Consider the following 13,363-nt stretch of genomic DNA (forward strand, 5'->3'; position numbering starts at 1 on the left):
AAATCTGCCATCCACTTCTCATCTGAGAGCTCTGGGATGTCTCTGCCTTTCTTTTCACAAAACTCTCGGATTTCTGCTTTCAGATCCCAGACTCTTTTTAGCACTTTACCCAGACTGAGCCATCTCACAGCTGTGTGATAGCTGATATCAACATGTTCTGTCTCGTGCTCCTCTAAAAGTGCAACAAACTGCCTGTGATTCAATGCTCGTGCCCTAATAAAGTTAACTATTTTAGTTACAACATCAATCACATTGTCAATTTTAAGCACTGACTTGCACAACACATGCTGATGTAAAATACAATGCAAAAATACTACTTTCTGATCTGCGTTGTTTTCAGTCACTTTATCTTGCAAACGTTTCAACAGCCCGACATTTTTCCCTGTTAAATTTGGACAACCGTCCGTTGTAACACCCGTCAGTCTGTCCCATTTCAGTCCCAGCGTGTCCATGCATGCATTTACCTCCGTGAACAAATCGCTCCCCGTCGTTGTCCCTTTCATTGAGCGCATTGCTGCCAGCTCCTCTGTAATCTTGAAGTCCGTTATCCCACGGACAAATACAAGTAGCTGGGCTGTGTCACGGACATCACAGCTCTCGTCCAAAGCCAAAGAGAAAAAGTCAAAATTTGCCACATCACGTTGCAGCTGAAGTTCCAAATTTACCGCAATGTCCTCGATCCTTCTTGTCACGGTGCGCCTGGACAGCGGGACGTGCTCAAAAGCTTCTTTTTTTTCAGGACATAGTAGGGCTGCAGAGTCCACCAAGCACTCTTTTACGAACTCGCCCTCTGAGAATGGCTTACTGTTTTTAGCGATTTTGTGGGAAATTACAAAGCTGGTCCTGGTTGCTGCATCCCTGGATGTGTGAAGCTTTGTAAAAAATCCTTGCTGTTTTTGTAGCTTAACGACCAAATCTTCCGATATCCGCGCCATTTCAGCATTATTCAAGTTTTTATATGTCTCTGAATGATTCGTCTCGTAATGCCGACTCAAATTGTAATCCTTTAACACTGCAATCTGGTTCCCGCAAACCAAACACACCGCTTTACCTCTGATTTCAGTAAACAAATACTTTGCAGTCCATGTCTTCTTGAAAACCCTGCATTCAGCGTCTACCTTTCTTTTTTTAGTTGACATTTTGGGGGTGAAAGTCGTCGAGACAGCTAACGTCCATTCAGTAACACGCACAGAGCCGAAAAGTTTTTTAGCAGTTTTTTCAGCTCTGTGGTAACACGCATCACGTACGTACCTTACGTCCCTATGCACTACGTAAAAAACACAGGGTGTATAACTTCAAAAAAAAAGTTTATTTTGTAATTTCTTATGAACCTTACGCGGGCCGGTCAGAGTCAACCAAAGGGCCGCATCCGGCCCGCGGGCCGTAAAATGCCCAGGTCTGCTCCAGAGGCTCTCTCTCTGAAACATACAGTCTGTGACATCACTCCAGAGGCTGTCTCTCTGAAACATACAGTCTGTGACATCACTCCAGAGGCTCTCTCTCTGAAACCTACAGTCTGTGACATCACTCCAGAGGCTCTCTCTCTGAAACCTACAGTCTGTGACATCACTCCAGAGGCTCTCTCTCTGAAACATACAGTCTGTGACATCACTCCAGAGGCTCTCTCTCTGAAACATACAGTCAATGACATCACTCCAGAGGCTCTCTCTCTGAAACATTCAGTCTGTGACATCACTCCAGAGGCTCTCTCTCTGAAACCTACAGTCTGTGACATAACTTTTCACACTAATCCTATTGGTTCTAGTAGGTGTTAGCCAGGTTATATGTTAGTTGCAGAGTTGGCTTGAATGGCTAGCTCCAATTGTAACCAAACCTACAGAAGATCAGGATTTGTCATTAGCTCACCATTGGTTGAAAAGCACATCCCTGGAAACTGGCCATATTTACCTCACATCCAAATGTCCAACTGGTCGGGCTCATAAGAAAATAATAAAGACGGGCGAATCCAAAATCTCAACAGGGATCCGTACAGAAGCCAAATCATGACAGCTAAAGTAGAGTGTGCACTGTACTGTTCCAAGGATAAAAACACCCCAGAATGTGATGTTTTATGCTATGTGCTCTGCATCAGGTCTGTTTCATCGGTCTGATGAAGAGCATGTAGCTTGAAATGTCAGGGTCCACTTTGGGTCTGCTGCAATGTCATTTATGTCTGCAGACCCTGTGGACTTCCATCCGCATACCTTTTTAGGTAACTGTGAAATGGCCTTAAGTCTTCCCGCATAATTTTTAGGTTTCATGCCAGGACCCAATTTAGTGTCACTTAAATATAATTCCCATTAATTTATACTATTATTTGTGATATGTATACTTCCTATGAAAAATTCCCTTTTCTGGAATCAGAAAGTTCCAAGCTGCTTGGAAAAAGTTCATTTTACTGCAGTTTTTTGTGATCTGCCAACGCAGTACTGGTTTAGGTTCCACCTGAGTTTAAGTACTTGGTCACTGCAAGCGAGCTGAGTCGGCAGCTACTTTATCGGTTCAGATAAGTTTCTATAACGATAACAGCAATAGTCAGGCCTGTGGAGGCTTCACAGAGAATGAGAGCTCTGGAGATAGCTAGGCCTATGGAGGTTTCACAGAGAGTGAGAGCTCTGGAGATAGCTAGGCCTGTGGAGGCTTCACAGACAGTGAGAGCGTCAGTGTGTTGGTGAGAGCAATGTGTGGAGGCCAAAAGGAACTGCCTTCGATCCAAAGCACCCCCCTCCTCATCTGTGAAACATGATGGTGGGGGTGTTATGGTTTGGGCATGCATGGCTGCCACAGCTACTAACCATCTTCATTGATGATGTCACTGCTGATGGCAGCAGCTAAATGAATTCTAAAGTGTACAGAAGTATCTTTGTTGCTCAAGGTCAAGCAAATTCCTCCAAACATCTTACAGCAAGACAATGATTCCAAACATACTGCTGAAGCAACAAAGGAGTTTTTCAAAGCCAAAAACTGGAAAATTCTTGATTGGCCAAGTCATTCACACAATCTGAATCCTATTGAACATACATTACATATGATGAAGAGGAAACTTAAGGCAACTAGCCCACAAAACAAGCAGGGGCTGAAGATAGCTGCAGTACAGGCCTGGCTGAGCATCACCAGAGAAGATCTAGTGATGTCTGTGGCTCACAGACTTCAAACAGTCATTGCATGCAAAGGATATGTGACAAAGTACTAAACAATTGCAACTTTCATTTGCTGAACATTGATGTGTCCTAAACATTATGGTGCTCTGAAATGGAGGGCTATGTGTAGAAAGTGCTGTAATTTCTATATGGTGAAACTGAAATGTATAAAAATCCCCTTTATAAAAGCTGAGAATCTGCACTTTAACTGCATTTGTTTATAAATATAAAATTGTGGAGTACAGAGCAAAAGTAAGAAAAACAATATATGGCTTTGTCCCAGACATTATGGAGCTCACTGTATTTCTCAAAAAACTGTTTTATTTATAACATTTTTAGACAGTGGAACTTGGTCTTAACATCATTTTCAAATTATATGACACGTGTGGCACAGTATGGCAAGCCGTTTTAGCTTTAATTCATTTCTAGAGGATATCACAAATACAATTCTAACTAGTTAGAATGCAAATTCTTCATCAGAAATTCAATTGTAACTAGTTATAATATAAGCATTTCCCCCATTCATTTCAATGGGACCTTTCATTTTTGATATCAAGAATTAAATTTTAACTAGTTAAAATAGCAATTCTTGATATCAAGAATTGTATTTTAACTAGTTAAAATTAGACATTCTAATTAAAACTAGTTAAAATTCTATTATTGATATCAAAATTCCAATTTTAACTAGTTAAAACTGAATTCCTGATATCAAGAATTCCAATTTTAACTAGTTAAAATTGAATTCATGATATCCGAAATAGGTATTTTAAATAGTTGAAATTATATTGTTGATATCAGTAATTGATTTTATGATATCAGAAATTGGCATTTTAGCTAGGTAAAATTCCAATTCCCATTGAAATGAATAAGAAAAATGTTTTAAATCTGACTAGTTAAAATAGAATTTCCGATATCAAGAATTGGCATTTTAACTAGTTAAAATTAAATTTCTGATATCAATAATATGCATTTTAACTAGTTAAAATCGAACTTCTGATATCAGAAATTATTTTATAACTAGTTACAATTGAATTTCTGATATCAAGAATTTGCATTCTAACTAGTTAGAATTTGAATTTGCGATATCCTCCAGAAATTAATTAAAGCTAAAACGGCTTGCCATAGGCACAGTTGGCAAACTGTTGTTGGCAAGCTAGTTGTTTTGTCAACGACATGAACATTATTTTGTCATGCCATACCGCTGGCCTAAAGACAGGGGGAGTGTTTTCCAGCCCCACCCATTCATCTTCTGCAGTACCCATTATGCCTCGAGTGGAAAGAGTGACTGGCTTAACTCTCCCTGTGCCTGTATCTGCGTTATGTGCACGTGTTGAGGTGGTCAGTAAAACGGTCTCTTCTGTCTTTCAGACACGCCTGCAGGGAATACAGAATCCACAAGGAGCTGGACCATCCCAGAATAGTCAAACTCTACGACTACTTTTCGCTCGACACAGACTCGTGAGTGCCTCTGCTGGCCACACCCGTTCAGGACACCCGTGGGGCTGTCTGTCAGTGGATTAGTGTCCCGTGTACGGGTAGTGAAGAATGAAATGGGACACGCCTGGGTAAATGTGGGCCGTGTGCAAAGCGGGAGCCACCGCAGGTGCGCTCCGCTCGTTAATTAAGCAAATAACATCCCAGCATGCATTTGTCCACGGTGCCCATAAATACGGCTAGCGATGGCTGCAAGAGGAGACCTCGGCGACTTTTAAAAGAGGGGTTGTTGGTTGGGGGCGCGTGTGGCGGGAGCTTCAGTGACCAAGAAGGCTCGACGCTTCGCCGTTTCGCGAACGGCGGCGCCGGGGGTATCTTTGGCGTGGGACTCTGAGGGAGCGGCCTCGTCAGAAAAGGGCCGCAGTGGGTGGAAGAGCACGCTCCAGGATCGCGGGGTCCGCGCATTAATGCGAAGAGCAAAGCAGAACGAGCGAGTGAGCGAGCGACCGCACATTTCAGCCTGGGGCGTGAGCTGTAATGAGGAAATACTGACTTTCAGAGCAAAGAGGACTTGGGTATGTCACAGGCACACACATCCAGACCTTCTGCTCCCTCACAGCTGAGAGCAGGAGAGAAACATAATAAAAAGTATTAGTGGCCCCAGAGATATGTGGTATTTCAGTATTTCCTGGATAATGAAGAGCATCAGGTAAAAATGGCATGGCTGAGTTTACATGGGCAGTGTTATTGGTTTGGTAGTGTTATTGGTTTGGTAGTCTTGCACAGCAGTGACCTCACTGTAACCACGGGGAACGTGGAGGGTCAGTGCGTCCTGCTCCCCCCCCCCCCAGGTTCTGCACGGTTCTGGAGTACTGCGAGGGGAACGATCTGGACTTCTACCTGAAGCAGCACAAGCTGATGTCAGAGAAGGAGGGTCGCTCCATCATCATGCAGATCGTCAACGCGCTCAAGTACCTCAACGAGATCCGGCCGCCAATCATCCACTACGACCTCAAGCCCGGTGAGGCAGCCTCACGCACACACACGCGTGTGTGTGCACACACCCACACACACACACACGCTGGCCCTATGGAGCTTGAGTGGTTTCCCCCAGTTTTCACAGCAAAGCACAGCCACCCTGCTCACTCAAAGACATGCATGTTAGGTGCGCTCCTGCAGTTGCCCTCGACCAAGGAACTGGAGTTGGTCCCCATGCGCAGCACAGAGAGGCAGCTGCCCACTGCTCCTAAGTAACTAGAGCCGCGTTTCCACCGCAGGAACCAGGGTCTAAATTTAGTTCTGGGGGCTTTATTTTACCCCCAAAAAAGTCCCTGCTCGGGGGGTAGTACTTTCCAAAAGTACCGGAACTTTTGGGGTGGGGCGCAAGCGCTGAACATTTCTGATTGGTCGATTACTCGCAGCATTTTATTTCAATCGCCATTTTTAAAAATCTGCAGCCGCAAATAACTTGAATTCAGACGTTATGTTATGCGGCACAGTAGCCTACTTTTGGTTATAGCCTGCCAACGTCTACAGATAAGAAATTAAGATTGAGGATTATTTCGTGTGCTCTTCTGTTCCTTTCTTGCTTTAGCATTAAGTCTGTTTTATAAAATATTAAGCATTCGTGTTGGGACAGCATATTACGTACCAAAACATTCAAACGATTTAATTCGGTTGCTGAATATTGTCATCCTGATTTATTTTTGTTAGCCCGTTATAGTTGACTCAAAACGCTTGACACAGTTATGTGAGGTATGCGGTAGTTCTGCGTAATTTACATTGGGGATACAGTAAATGCAAACTGGAAAAAATCACCTTCCACACTTTTTGTCAGGGTAAAATAACAGGTAAATTCTAGTAATCGTCCCTTTTGCTTTTTCAAACTGCCATAATTTCAATTCCACAAAAAGACCAGGAAGACTAGACATGGACTCTATTTATGGTGCATGGTTCGCATCTGGAGGGCACACTTCGCTGCTCCGCTAGCAGTAACTTTCAAGAAAAGCAAACGGTGGCTGTACCACTGCAATATTCATTTAAATTTGCACGCAAGTCTGAGTTGTCATTCTATTTATTCTTGTCATTTTGCGATTAGCCTATATTGGAAATGACGATAAGAGTCGAATTAATCAATTCAACAGCAAATTGTTTCCAACGTGTGCATGTTTTCTGCTGTTGTTACCAGTTATTTGTAGAATGTGAATGCATTCTGTCGTCTCGGATGTCAAGACATGAAAGTGAATGTTCGCATAAAAACATAATGAATGTGTTTGAGAGGATATATAAAACAGTTACAATCTGTATATTAGCCTGTTATATCCTGTTTGTTTCATAACAACGGTCCAAGTCGAACCACCAGAGTTTTGCTTGACAACGGTAAAATAATATGCACAAACGGCCGCGGAAAAATATTTCAATTTCAGGTGATGAAGTCGATAAAAATCAATAAATAGCCTACTAAAGTAACCATATATAGTCATTATTGGTAACCAGTTGTATAAGTGGAATAAACCCCTCGGGCTGTCCCGGTTATTGGAAAATAATGTACTTCGATGGCAGTATGGAGTTACAGAAGAAATCATAGGACGGATGGACCGACAACAACGTCGCTTTTTCATACGTCAGCGGACTAATTTGCCTAATCATCGCAGGACTTTAGACCACTGTGGAAACGCAGACAACAGTGGGCTGAAGGAACCTTTTAGTTCCTTGAAAAGTAGTTCCTGGGACTAAAAGTTCCGGGTACTTTTGGTGGAAACGCGGCTTAGGATGGGTCAAATGCAGAGGACAAATTACCCCATGGGGTTCAATAAAAGTACATCTTATCTTATCTTGGGTAAGGCACTTCACCTGAATCCGCTTCTGTAAAATCCAGATCCATACACAGAGCTTCATGGGTCTCAGTGTATTTGCAAGTGCTGTAACGCTGACTCAAGGAGCTTTGTGAATTTGAGTCATTGGCGATTTTTAATCAAAAGCCAGTTAAAATTAAAAGTGGAGCACTGTATTCAAGGGGTTGCCTTTTGGGCCTTTGAATACCATGTAAAAACGGTTGTGTTTGGTCACGATCAGTTGAAAATGGTTGTCTCCACATGACTTTGTGGCGAAATTGCAGAGAAATAGCCTATGCATTCTGAACTAAACTGAACAAGGTTTCTCCTGAATATTCTGAAACCAAAGCATTGGCTGATGACTCTTTGATCCGAACCAGAATAAAGAATAAAAATAAATTCCTGGATTAAATAACTTCATGCCTTGTGAGTAAATCGCAGAAAAACAACCCGTAAGTTCTAAAGGAAATGATGACATCACTTCCTATCTCCCTGTCCAGGGAACATCCTTCTTGTGAACGGTACTGCCTGTGGAGAGATCAAGATCACTGACTTCGGCCTCTCCAAGATCATGGACGACGACAGCTACAACTCTGTGGACGGCATGGAGCTGACGTCTCAGGGTGCAGGGACCTACTGGTAACCATGGCAACCCCCCTCTGAACAGTGCTCTGTGGTCTAAAGCAAAGAAACACACTTCAAGTAACCCCAAAACAGCTTGTGCAGTGATGGTGTGTTTCCAGAAGCTGTACATTTGAACAGATCAAAGCTGTAGCATTTATTCGCGCCATAGAATATAATTCCTACTGAAAATAAGATTAAAGATAATTTTTTACAGAATGATCAGGTAATATACACGTGTATAACCTCTGGGTTTAATGTCATACTGTCACTGTACAAACTGTTTTTGTTCTTTCTTTAACTGCCTAATCCTCCTTAGGCCCTTACCGTTGTATAGCTGGCGTGTTATCTGAAACTCCCGTATGTAAAATATCCTTTATTACACAGAAGAACTGTCTGGACATATCATAAACACAGACTTAAAGCTGAAAGAATATTTTTTAAAAGACGAAAATGTGCTATGGAAAACAAAATAGTACACGGAAAACATTAGCTAGAAGCACTGTTCTTAAAAAAAGAATCTGGCCTTCAGCAAGAAGCAGTTGACCTCTGACCTGGAAGCTATAAGTTCTTTGACTAAAGTAAAGTTTTAAAGCAAATGCTCATGCGAGAAGGACATTATCAAAACAGTACATGACTATTTAAAGTTACAATCTCAAAGATTTCCGTTTCGTTCTCTTTGGCGGTACCAATGGCGAGAAGCAGTAATTGCAGGTGTGTTTTTGGACCTCACTTCCCATAGATCCAACCGGATCCAACCAGTGTCACCTGTGTGTCAGTCAGTTGGCGCCTGGACCACGCCAACTATAAGACTTACTATTTACTGAATAAAAAATGGTTGTTATAAAAGTAACATTATGTACATATTCATTCATTGTCTGACATTAGGCTAACTTAAGCTGTCTTTACACTGCCGAGCCAGGTTAAAATGCTGTAGCAGACCTTGGGTAGAATTAGTGATAATCAATTTCCACAAACGTTCTTTATCCACCTTTTGCCCGGTATGAACATCTTTACACTACAGAGAAGAATTCGCGGGATTCACTGTGGCTCGTGCAATTATATATCTCGTGCACAATAAACAGTGTTTTTCGTGAATGATTGTTGTGTGATATTTTTGAAACAACTGCCTTGCAAAATGTTACCCCTGGTGTTTCTGGTTTTGCTAGCTAAACTGTTCGAGGATAAAGCTGAGCTGGATGTTAAATTAACAATCAGAACAAGAAGAATAAAACGAAAACAAAGGATATTTCATCAAAAAAGGGCATCAAGGCTGAAGGAACATATGAGGAAGCGTAATAAAATAATAACAACGCTAATCCATACTGCCGTATTCTTTTATTTCATTTTCTCTGGCTTGACATCTTTACACAGAAATCAGACCCGGCTCTGCTCCACCTATACACCAGCTTTATTCTGATCATTATAATATATTGATGAACTTGATGGCAATGTAAATAACGGTAACATTAAGGCCAGTTCAGATCAATGATTCGCAACGAGATGAAATGGTTTTAGAATGTTGCAGAGAAAATTGTAGCGGTGTGAACTGGTTAGTTGCAGTGTCTGAAGCCGTTGCCTGGGGTCTCAAAAGACCCACCTTGTCAAATCGCCAACTGCAGTTTTAGAACGTTTACGATCAGACGTCTTGGAATTTTGCAAGTTGCATCTAGTCGATCCAGTCTCGTTGCAAATCATTGATCTGAACTGGCCTTTAGTTAGCTACATTGCAACGTTGCAACAAGGTAGCCTTGCGTTCAAGAGACGGTTTGCGAGGTCGGTACCGGACAGTAGTGTTAGGTAGTTGTTTTCTAATCGTTAGCTGACATTAGCTTGTGTTAATTACATTAGCTAGCTAGCTAACGCAGCGTTACCTGATATGAGAGATGGATACTGTGCGCAACGTTGTCAAAATGAATGTTGCCTTTCTTGACATGGTCCGGTAGCTAGCGTTAGCTGTGCAATTAGCTAGGCTATGTAATTTAGTAACGTTACATTGTCATCAAATGTAATACGAAATCTACATTAACAAATAATATGACGTCTCATGTTACACAAGAACTTTTTAGAGTTCCATAACTTTCTCTGTTATTGTAGCAGACACCGGAAAAAACAGTACGCCGCTCACACACAAGTGAGTTGAAGAGCGAGTCTGTTACGTTAGCTCCGCCTACCCTCTCTGGCGGACCAACCACTGATGGGTCACTAACTGTGCGCCGCTTGTGATTTTTTCCCGGGAATGTCGCCACAGACACCCAGTTCTTTAATCATAAATTATTACAATAATAATAATATAAATTTATATAATAATAGGCTCAATCACCATTGTACCTAATTTGGCGATAGATAGTGACTTAACAGACATTTATTTTAATGAAATTCTTCGAGATTATTACTTTAAATCAGTACCAAGTGATGACATACAACTATGTTCTCTAACAAACAGCTGAAACAAAATTAAGAAAAGATACTCTGATCTGAAACACCGCGAATAGTAGTCAACAACACAAACAGATGTACACTGTTATTTTACTCAATAAAATTATTTTAATTAACACCAAAAAAGGTCAAAGTTCAAGTTGATTTCCCCGTGTCCTCTCCAGGTACCTCCCCCCAGAGTGCTTTGTGGTAGGCAAGGAGCCCCCCAAAATCTCCAACAAGGTTGACGTGTGGTCAGTGGGGGTGATCTTCTACCAGTGTCTCTACGGTCGTAAGGTAAGCGCAGGACAGCTTGGCGAGAATGTCCCAGGAATGCCCAGCATTTCAAATATATGTATCAGAAATATGCATATGTACCTGTATGCATTCCATATGCAGGGGATTTTTCTAGAGACGTTTTAAGAGGGTGGATGGTGCAGGTGAAATTGAACGGGAGTCTCCCTGCATCCTCCTCTTCTTCCTCCCCCAGCCGTTCGGACACAACCAGTCCCAGCAGGACATTCTGCAGGAGAACACCATCCTGAAGGCCACCGAGGTGCAGTTCCCCCCCAAACCCGTCGTTTCGCCCGAAGCCAAGGTAAGCCCCTCCTCTTTCACAAATTCAGTTTCTCTTATCTCTGTTTAAGCCCAAGACATTTCTAATTGCTGGATTTGCTGGGTTTGTAAACTAGTGACTTTGGGCAAACAGAAATCAAACTTTTCCTCAAAATGAGTTCATGCTGTTTGAAGTACAGTAGACATATACAGGGCTGTATATGTCACTAGATTTGTCACTAGGCTCTTTTTTAAATAAAGTGGCTAAAGTGGTCTGAAGTTGGTGAGTGTGGGGTTTGTGAGGACCCATATCCCCCATTAACTCCAGCCCTCTCCTCTGTCTCCAGTGGGGTTTGTGAGGACCCATATCCCCCATTAACTCCAGCCCTCTCCTCTGTCTCCAGTGGGGTTTGTGAGGACCCATATCCCCCATTAACTCCAGCCCTCTCCTCTGTCTCCAGTGGGGTTTGTGAGGACCCATATCCCCCATTAACTCCAGCCATCTCCTCTGTCTCCAGTGGGGTTTGTGAGGACCCATATCCCCCATTAACTCCAGCCCTCTCCTCTCTCTCTCCAGGCCTTTATCCGTCGCTGCCTGGTGTACCGAAAAGAGGATCGCATTGACGTGCTCCAGCTGGCCAGTGACCCCTTCCTCATGCCCCACATCCGCAAGTCGGTGTCCACCACAGGCGTGTCTGGGACTGCCCTGCCCTCCACCTCCAGCTCCTCCAATAGCAGCGCTTCAAACTAAGCTCCGCGCTCCACCCCTCCCTCGCCGCTGCTGGGGAAACCTGGCCGCCACAGGGTCTGGGGGACGGAGACGCCTAAAACCTTGACCAAGCCAGAACCTTGCCAGCCCCATTATCCTCTTCTCCTCTGTGGGTTCAGAGGTCAGAGCTCATCCCCTCCCCCAAAGGGAAGAGAGGCGCTTAACTTTAACCCACTCACTCGTTTTTCACCACGGAATGGAAAGCGGTTGGGGTACAGCCGCTAAGACAGACGGACAGAGTCTGTGTTGTAGCACCCTCCCAGCCCCACCCCCCCCCCCCAGTTGGTTTGGTGGTTGGGTGTCTCCTCGACCTCTTGTCGAATTGCCCTTCTTGACCCGACACCAGGATGGACTGAAAGCGCCTTGAGTTCCAGAGTCGAAGACCCTCACCCCCCTCCCTCCATGTCTTGCTGGGCACACTTTTGTTTCTCTCGGACGACCAAAGTTCAAGACTACCTGTTGGTGAAGCTCTTCGGTTTTTTTTAAATTTTTTTTTTTACATTTTTAAGCAATGAGAAGGAACGTTGAAATTTCTCTGGGTTGCATATGTCCTCTTTTTAAAAAAAAAAAAAAAATTGTTCTAACCAACATCAAACTGGAATATTTGATAGTTCAGTTTTTCATACCTCCCTGCCCCGCCCCGTCCCGCCCCCACACATATTTATTTAGTTCTATTTTTAATTTTTTGATTAATTCAAGGGGCCGGAATATCAGTGTGTGCTGTGAGGGGGGGCAGGGCCTTAGCAGAGAATTGCATATAAACCATTAAATACTATTGTTTAAAATGTTGTGGTCTGAGTTTCACTCAAATATGTTTCTTTTGACCTCACAGGTTAAAAGTGTGGCAGAAGGTATAGTGTAGAGGTATAAGCACTCGCCTACCACTGCAGAGACCCAGGTTCAATCCCCGGCAGCGGTACCTCTGGCTTGGTCAGACTTTCCGAACACAATTGGGGGTGGGAAGCCGGTGAGGGTGTGAGTCCTGATCGTTGCATTCGCGACTCCTATTGGTTGGTCGGGGCGCCTGTTCAGCAGGGAGGGGAGATAGTGTGAACCTACGCACGCGTTATGCTCTCCCAGTGAAACTCCTCACTGTCAGGTGAAAAGAAGCGGCTGGCGACTCCACATGTATTGGAGGAGGCATGTGGTAGTCTACATCCTCCCCAGACCGACAGAGGATGGCGCATCGACCAGGACCGTGATACACACAGGGAATTGGTATAACAACTGAATTGGGGAGAAAATGGGAGAAAAATGGCAAAAAAACACTGATTTTTTCCTGTCATTTGAACCAAAAAAAATTATCTGAATATTCTAATTAAACAACAGAGATTCAAATATTTATTTTTATATTTTTATATAATATATTTTTTTATTTTATATTTATTGCTAAATTTACAGTCGAAGTTGCATTATTTATGAATTGCCATGAAATACTATTGGGCGCTTGCTCTTATGCGTGTTATGTCCACAGGAAGGCAGACACAGGCAAAATAAGGAGAACCAGAGGGGCGTTCAAGCGTCAGCTAACATTCGCAAACATATTTAAACTTTTAAACGTCAGCTATTTAAACGTTAGCTAACATTACCTA

At 43.1% G+C, this 13,363-nt stretch overlaps 2 protein-coding genes across 6 annotated transcripts in view; one reads left to right on the plus strand and one right to left on the minus strand.

The window, feature by feature from the left end:
* Positions 1 to 1,154, minus strand: part of LOC118216804 (general transcription factor II-I repeat domain-containing protein 2B-like) — a 2,023-nt gene extending 869 nt beyond the window's left edge. Inside the window, exons 1-2 of the mRNA XM_035398311.1 lie at positions 1,106 to 1,154; positions 1 to 916 (exon numbers count right to left, since the gene is read on the minus strand). The exon at positions 1 to 916 is cut by the window's left edge and continues 869 nt beyond it. Of these exons, the coding sequence (XP_035254202.1) occupies positions 1 to 916; positions 1,106 to 1,139 (950 nt within the window). The 5' untranslated portion in view covers positions 1,140 to 1,154. The remainder of the gene's footprint in view (positions 917 to 1,105) is intronic.
* Positions 1 to 12,560, plus strand: part of LOC118216803 (serine/threonine-protein kinase tousled-like 2) — a 40,224-nt gene extending 27,664 nt beyond the window's left edge. For all 5 annotated transcript variants that reach the window (XM_035398309.1, XM_035398310.1, XM_035398307.1 and 2 more), the window contains exons 16-21: positions 4,509 to 4,598; positions 5,426 to 5,595; positions 7,909 to 8,047; positions 10,633 to 10,744; positions 10,938 to 11,045; positions 11,580 to 12,560. In XM_035398309.1, coding sequence (XP_035254200.1) covers positions 4,509 to 4,598; positions 5,426 to 5,595; positions 7,909 to 8,047; positions 10,633 to 10,744; positions 10,938 to 11,045; positions 11,580 to 11,753 — 793 coding nt within the window. In that variant the 3' untranslated portion in view covers positions 11,754 to 12,560. The remainder of the gene's footprint in view (positions 1 to 4,508; positions 4,599 to 5,425; positions 5,596 to 7,908; positions 8,048 to 10,632; positions 10,745 to 10,937; positions 11,046 to 11,579) is intronic.
* The last annotated feature ends 803 nt before the right edge of the window (positions 12,561 to 13,363 follow it).

The sequence above is a fragment of the Anguilla anguilla genome, chromosome 17 (genome assembly GCF_013347855.1).
Source record: "Anguilla anguilla isolate fAngAng1 chromosome 17, fAngAng1.pri, whole genome shotgun sequence".
Classification (NCBI taxonomy): Eukaryota; Metazoa; Chordata; class Actinopteri; order Anguilliformes; family Anguillidae; genus Anguilla; species Anguilla anguilla.